Source organism: Ictalurus furcatus, chromosome 17, assembly GCF_023375685.1.
Source record: "Ictalurus furcatus strain D&B chromosome 17, Billie_1.0, whole genome shotgun sequence".
NCBI classification, from domain to species: domain Eukaryota; kingdom Metazoa; phylum Chordata; class Actinopteri; order Siluriformes; family Ictaluridae; genus Ictalurus; species Ictalurus furcatus.
The window spans coordinates 10905225-10913100 of record NC_071271.1 but is presented as its reverse complement, the minus strand read 5'-3'; the positions used below and the strand labels follow the sequence as shown (position 1 = coordinate 10913100).

The following is a 7876-nucleotide window of genomic DNA, read 5'->3' as shown; positions in this document are numbered from 1 at the left end:
ACATGATTCACGTACCATGGCTATATGAACATGCTCCATTTTTACCCTTACAGTCTTAAATTGTGGCTTAACAACTGTTAAGTCTCTTCATACTGACTAGCATGTAAGCAGATTACTCAGGGTAGCATGTAGCATGAAATCCTCTTAGTGGGTACCTGAGACAGCACTGATTAATGCTGTGATCAGGTGCATGGTTGTTTTGGATGCTCATGGTTTATAGGGAAGTAGAAAATGGTGGTGTTTGTAGGGCAGGGGTGTCCGTAAGTAGTGTTCGTGACCTTGTTGCTCTCGAGTTCCTCTGTCACCCGGCATCCAAGAGTCACGTTCTTAGAGACCTGGATCTTTAACTGCACCCATGCCTCTCTTTCCTAAATTCAAAGAAGAGAGCTTCTTGTTTATACGACCTCAAGAGAGAATAATTATTCTTTAATAAAGCATTGAATTCTACGCTCTATAGCAGTCTCTGTGCTATGAGAGGGACTACAATTATACAGGTGAACCATTTACTGAAAGACAAACAGGAGGCATGTTTTCTGATAAAAAGCTGTCTGCTAAATTGAGATGCCTGCACATTGAATAAACAAAACCGACAGTAATAACCAGCTGATTATCTCATAAGTATTAAGTTTGGTATAATGGAAAGAAAAGTATTGGAAGATATAAAAGTCAGAAGGCAACCCATATGCTGCATTACATTTCCTAGTCTGGTATTTTATGTTCTTGAGTTCCTAGTACAATGTGCAATTTCCCACACCAGTCACCTAAACCGGGGTTCACACTGTACGATTTTGGCCATGATTTGGTCGTCTGGGACAAATTTTGAGAATCCTAAAAGATTCCTATAATCCTAGCCCAAAATCTGTAGTCTCTGAATTAAATTCTGCCAGTGTCAGAAGATTTGAGGTACAGTCCTGCAGTGTGGCTTCTCCTACTCCGTACGAGTCGTCTTGCGTGCGTTCGTGTTTCACGTCGTGCCTGTCGTACAGTCCGACATTAATGACGACTGAGATCCTACAGTGTGACGCTTACAGCGGGGATCGTGTTCATACTCTCTGACAAGCACCAGTCGCAAAAGAGTGTTAAAAATTGCAGTGTGCACCCGGGTTAAGTCAGAATTCCGTCGTGTCAAATGTAAAACGGCAGCATGCACGATGAAAAATGCTCTGTTTACATTAGCTTGAACTTTTATAGAGCATGCTGTAAAAAGATTTCATAACCAAAATGATCCTATTGGTATTCATGTGTAATGCTGTTCTCTCCTCACAGCCTTAGAGCTGTCTTGTTAATATTACTATAGAAGTACAAAAGGTTTTCTGAAATGTTCTGGTTTTAAAGTAGATGGAAATGTCAAACATGGCTCATATTGCTGTAATAATCAATGTACATCCTCGAACAATGCTTTTCAAATCGCATTATTTGCATAGTATGTACTCATGAGTTTGCTGCAGCCGTTCATGTTCCTCCAACAATCACGATCTTAACGAATGACTTGAAAAGGCCCAACTTCAGAGCACCATCAGGACCGCACAAAAACACGGACTGGACGTAAACGTTTTTCCTCTTAATCCATTCACTAAAAGGGTTAAAAATTGGAAAGCAGCCAGTCAATAAAGGACAGTCAAGGCGTTTTTTGCTTGTTGTCCACCTTATATTACAGTATACTCCGAACAGCCATAACATTAAAACCACTGACGGGTGAAGTGAATAACATTGATTATCTCGTTACTATGGCAACTGTTAAGGGGTGGGATACATTAGGCAGTAAGTGAATAGTCAGCTCTTGAAGGTGATGTGTTTGAAGCTGGAAAACCAGGCAGGAGTCAGGATCTGAGCGACTTTGACAAGGGCCAAATTGTAATGGATGGATCAGAGGGGCACAAGGGGGACCGACACAATATCAGGCAGGTGGTTTTAATGTTATGACTGATCGGTGTATAACATTTACATTTATTAATTTAGCAGACCCTTTTATCCAACGCGACAAATGAGGAAATACAAGCAAAGCGATATATCAAGCGGAGAACAATACAAGTAGTGCTACTATACAAGATCTTTAATTGAGTTCTAGATGAGCGAAGTGTGCAGAATCGAGGTGTAAGAGCCAGAGTAAGTTTGTTTTTGTTTGTTTTTAAATAATGTAGGGGTTGGCATTTTAGGGGTTAGTTAAGTGTTCACGGAAGAGGTGGGTCTTTAGCTGTTTTTTGAAAATAGTGACGGATTCTGCGGTCCGGATTGTGGTCGGAAGTTCATTCGACCACTGAGGAACATTATTAACAGAATTATTAACTCACCTTCCCATCCGTCACACACTGTAACACAAAGTTATCTCCAAGCAGTGGTTCCAGTGCACCATGCAGGTCATCATGCTACAATCGAAAGTAATGCATCAGTCAACCGGTGTTATTTTATTGCACTGAATATGAAATGTCATGAGAACAATAGTAACTTTACCTTATAGGAAACATTGCAGGAAGGTTTAATGCCGGCGTTTGCCAAGGCACTATTTACAAGTCAAAATGAGAGTTATACTGTAAGTCCATCTTCCCAGTACTGTATCCAGAACAAAACTGTGTGCTATGATAATATTGGTACATGACACCTACCTATCAACGTCGAAGAGCAGCCGGAGCTTGAGAACTGTCTTGAAGTAGAGAACCGGAGAACCCATGTTCTCCACACAGCCTGCACATGTTCCATGTTTAATCCATTCGTCTTTCCTGCCAAAAGCCATGAGAGATTAAAACCACAGTCCTTAAAGAATATAACATTTCAGGATGTGCTGTTTGTGGAAAATAATCAACCCTAAGTTATTCCTCTTATAACACAGAAATGTGCCAACTACGATTTTTTAATTTATTAATGAATGACATGTTATATATTTTAACCATTACATTTAATGTTCTATAACATCCACAAGACAAGTTAGTTCCTGTGGTCACTTGTGTTATAGCCTCATGAATTTTTTCTCTCTCTCTTGAAATTAATGACAAAAGACTGCAGCCTGTCATGTTACAGAGAAACTGAAAAGACCTCTGTCCTGACGACGCCTCCATGTTAATTCAATATCTCCTTACATATACCTTTCCCATGTCAATAATTATGTGCATTTTTCTATTGCTAAATACGTTTAATTTTATCCATTAGAATGAAATCACAAGTTTCCCATGCGAGCTTTTATTCTGCTAAGTAAGTGATGTTTCCTGTCGCAATTTCAGAAACATTCTACCTACAAAAGGTGGTACAGTGACAGGCAACACTCATCACTACAGTGTTGCATATTAATTTGCCATGCCACAGGTGAGAAGATCATATCCAGAGACAGCCTGTGAGATTTTGTACACGTTTTAGATCAGGGGTCATTACCAGAATGCGAAGTCGCTCCTTGTTTTTATAAATGAAGGCCAAAGCTGGGAGATTTCTGGCTCCAATTCCTGTAAAAGCAAAAATGTAATACAGGTTTTTTTTCTGGTGTTTTTGAGCAGGTCTTTTTTTAAGCCAGTCTAGAGTATTTGATTACCTGAAGATGAGAATGAAATATTGGCCAACATGCACAGCAGTAATGATCCTTCAGAGGCCTTCAAGAACCACAAGAAGAAAGGATGATGTATTTTCGGAGGTACATTTTCCTACTTGCTAGTGAAATTTCTGTTACAGCCATATTGTAAATGTAATTATTGCACTGAACGATTATGCATAATAACTAAAACTATTTTTTTAAATGAACTGAGTGATTCTTCCTTTGTAAATATTTACCAAAGGCCATGGATGGTCCACTCCTGGATATCCTGTGGTATCCGGCAAATGTTTTTATTGTCGATGCTCTGTGGAAATGCAGAATGGGCAGAGTAGAAACATACAGATAAATACATACTTCATACAATTATTTTCAAGATGTCCATCAAAGAAAACGTCACTGCTCTGTGATAAACATAAATCTACTTATTTGTTTTGAACCTATTTGACTCACCAGACAGAAGCTTCCTGGCCACTGCAGTGTGAAGAGCATGCAAGTCCAGTTACAAGAGCTGAACATGGACATTTAGAGTTAAAAACTGTCTTTGAAATATAAAGTTAACCCAGTTAATGCATGTTTTTTTTTTTTTTTTTTTTTTTTTTTTTAGAAATATATTAGCGGTAAATCACTATTATTGCTCCACTGAGTGGTGTTCCCCCTCAGATGCAAGACATGTCTGTCCAAACTTGTTACACACACACACACACACACACAAAAACAAGCCATTTCTGTCTAATCTTGTTAAGCAAGCAAATAACAACCCATAGGCATTTCTGTCAAAATGTGCTACACAAAATATTTAGTCAAGTTAAAAAAAAGTTAGACTAACAAACATTATTAGGTTTTTTAAAAAAAATTTTTATGAAGACATCGGCATAATTACTGTATTTGTTAACATATACCATGCCTTCCACTAATATTGGCACCCTTGGTAGGTGTTGAGCTTCACAAAATGGGAAGCGGCTATAAAAAAAAAAGCAAAAGCATTGAAAATGCCCATTTCCACCATCAGGGCAATAATTAAGAAGTTCCAGTCAACTGCAAATGCTATTACTCAACATGGAATGGAATTGGACGTGTGTCTATACTGGCTCAACACACTGTGAAGAGGATGGTTCGAGTGGCCAAAAAATCTCCAAGGATCACATCTGGAGAATTGCAGAAGTTAGTTGCATCTTGGGGTCAGAAAGTCTCCAAACTACAATCTGACGTCACCTACATCACCACAAGTTGTTTGGAAGGGTTTCAAGAAAAAAGCCTCTACTCTCATCCAAAAACAAACTCGAGCGTCTTCAGTTTGCCAGACACTACTGGAACTTCAAGTGGGATCGGGTTCTATGGTCAGATGAAACCAAAATAGAGTTTTTTGGTAATAAACACCAGATGTGGTTTTGGTGCACACAGAGAGGTAGCCATATGGAAAAGTACCTCATGCTCATGGTTAAATATGGTGGTGGCTCTTTAATGTTTTGGGGCTGTTTTTCTGTCAGAGGACCTGGACATTTTGTTAGGATACATGGCATCATGGAATCAAATGTCAACAGATATTAAATGAAAACCTGACTGTCTCTGCCAGAAAGCTTCACAAGGGCCATGGTTGGATCTTCCAGCAGGACAATGATTAAAAACATCAAAATCAACACAAAAAATGGTTTACTGACAACAAAGTCAAGGTCCTGCCATGGCCATCCCAGTCCCCTGACTTGAAACCCATAGAAAACCTGTGGGATGAACTGAAGAGGAGAGTCCACCAGCGTGGACCTCGAAATGTGAAGGATCTGGAGAGCTTCTGTATGGAGGAACGGTCTCAGATCCCTTGCCATGTATTCTCCAACCTCATCAGTCATTATAGGAGAAGACTCAGACCTGTTATCTTGTCAAAGGCAGGTAGCACAAAGTGCTGACTATGAGGGTGCCAATAATTGTTGCACACCTATATTTAACAAAGATTTTTTTTTTGATAAACCTGTGTTTTGTTTGCAATTGTTTGATATACATGAGAGCAGAGTATTTTTGTAAATTTATTGAACAAAAGATCCAAAGGTTAAACAATTACATAAAATGTTCACAGCCTTCTTTGCTCATATTTACCAAGGGTGCCAATATTAGTAGAGTGTGTGTGTGTGTATATATATATATATATATATATATATATATATATATATATATATATATATATATATATATATATATACAGTGCTGTATATTAAACACACAATACAGTGTGCCATGTTTTACACCGTGATTCTTTCCTACCAACGTATTAAAATAAGCCAGCAAGTGGTAAATATGCTACCAACATACTAGGAACAGATTACAACATGCTAGCAACACTTAGCTAAGTGCTAAAGCACGCACTTAATGCCACGAAACAGGAAGTAGTTATAATGTAAATATACAATGTTTTATCTGTACCAAACTTCACAAATTTGACACGAACGAGCGTATCTACATGCCAATGTTCAGTTATAGTCATAGTGCCACCAGCTGCCAAAAGAAAGTGACAAGTTTTACACTAACTCAGACATACAATATTCAATCTGCACCAAACTTCATGTTTCATACAAATCCTGCCCAGAAGACATCTACTTGCCAATATTTAGTTATAGTCAGAGCGCCACCTGCTGCCAACAGGAAGTGACATGTTTTACACTAATGTATTCCTAGCAACATATAAAACAATATGCCAGCAAATTCTAAACATGCTAGAAACATGCTAGAAACATGTTAAAACATGCTAGCAACACTTCACTAAGTGCTAAAACGTGCTATTACTGCTACTGGACAGGAAGTTGTTACAACTCAATCATACAATGCCTAATCTTCACAAAACTTCACATGTTTGATAAGAGTCCTGGCGTCAAGACATCTACATGCCAATATTCAGTTATACTCATAGTGCCAACTGCTGGGAACAGGAATTTACCTGTTTTACATCGTGATACACTCCTAACAACACGTAAGTGCTAAAAAATTTTTTAAATGGCATTCCCCTGGCAGAGCAGCCCCAACATGCACCCGGGTGCGAGGGCCCGTTCATCGCTGCTTGCAGCTTTAATTCTATGTTGTATTTCATTTTATACAAAAACAATTTAGTATGAAATATACAGAAGAAATCAGAAATCAGCAAATACTTTTACACAGCACTGTAGGTGATTTTTTAAAATAGAATTCGCATGCATTTTTGATTAATAAAATCTGGATATGTTTGATAATCATTAATGCAAGAAAGAGTTAAATAATAAAGCTGTTAAGTGTACCCTGAATTCAGGTAGTATTTTAACCTCCGGGTTGTCAAACTTTGTTTACTTTTGTGTGTTTTGTTATGGTTTATGTTTTGTCTGTGCCCCTGTCTTGTTATTTGTTATCTCCCTTGCGTGTCCAGCTGTTTTACCTTTGATTTTGTTGATATTTAAACCCCCATGTGTCTGTGTTCTGGGCGAAAGTATTGCGTTTCTGTGTTTTGCAGCCAGAGCCATACGGAGCCTTTGATCTTTGTCCTTACTTCCCAGTGATTTGATCCTGTTCTTGTCCTCATTTCTTGGTTTCTTATCTCTGCCCTGTTTATGCCTGCTTGTAGATCGCCTGACCCTGTGCCTGCATTTTGACTAGGTTTTTGCCTATCGATTTGGATTCGTCTGCCTGTATCTTAAATAAAAGCTTGAACTGCGCTTGCATCCGTCTGATCCTCCATTACATGACACAACTACAGAATATAATAGTTTCGTACAGCACTGGAGTGTGTGTACATATTGTACACATCAGTTAAGGGTTTTTTGGTTTGTCCCTCTGGAGGGAATCCTTAATGGTTCTATGAACCCTACAGATATATGTTTACCTTTTAGATACGGTTCCAAGCAGAGCACCTTTAGGACCCCCAAAGACCACTTAACTACCCAAAGAATCTATAAAAGTGTATATAAAACCATTATAACAAACTAAAAGCAGACAAACCTTTATCTTCACGCTCCACAGTGATTTAAATAAGTGAAACTTACTGGCTTATCTCGCTCGTGGACCATTGCGCTTGATCCTGTGCAAGAACCCATCCAATCAGTAGAACGGCAGAACAAACCCAGATGATGGACATTTTATCTGAAGCAATATCGGATACATTAACACTTTCAGAAGCTCTGTCATGTTGAAAGAAGGTCTTACAAGTAAACCAACTGTCACAAATCACCATCGATATCTGTGCGGTATTTACTGCATGTTTTTGTTTGAAAATCACCGACAAGTACTTACACGAGGCCATGGCAGTGCTGCAGTTCTCATAGATCAAAGATCGACATCGCACTCGGTTCCCTTTTCTACTGATCTTCAGAAAGCAGAACTGCTTCGAAACACAGATACATCAGTTTC

General features: G+C 38.7%; 1 protein-coding gene across 2 annotated transcripts; it reads right to left on the bottom strand.

The window, feature by feature from the left end:
- Positions 1-5: 5 nt before the first annotated feature.
- On the bottom strand, positions 6-7876 carry rnaset2l (ribonuclease T2, like). Of its 2 annotated transcripts, XM_053647861.1 has the most exons (10): positions 7760-7876; positions 7513-7609; positions 3968-4025; positions 3754-3821; positions 3518-3575; positions 3364-3431; positions 2604-2717; positions 2452-2500; positions 2292-2366; positions 6-368 (listed from the first exon to the last, which is right to left on the bottom strand). In XM_053647861.1, the coding sequence occupies exons 1-10, from the start codon at positions 7767-7769 to the stop codon at positions 183-185; spliced, it is 783 nt and encodes a 260-aa protein (XP_053503836.1). In that variant the 5' UTR covers positions 7770-7876; the 3' UTR covers positions 6-182. The 2 variants fall into 2 exon arrangements, with proteins under 2 accessions (XP_053503836.1, XP_053503837.1); XM_053647862.1 differs by lacking the exons at positions 7513-7609; positions 7760-7876 and having other exon boundaries at positions 3968-4033.

Excerpts from the sequence above, each read along its gene's own strand:
- rnaset2l (XM_053647861.1), bottom strand. Across the intron at positions 2,367-2,451 it reads CCTGCAATGTTTCCTATAAG|CATGATGACCTGCATGGTGC; the intron begins GTAAAGTTACTA and ends TTTCGATTGTAG. Across the intron at positions 369-2,291 it reads AGTGTGTGACGGATGGGAAG|GAAAGAGAGGCATGGGTGCA; the intron begins GTGAGTTAATAA and ends CTTTGAATTTAG.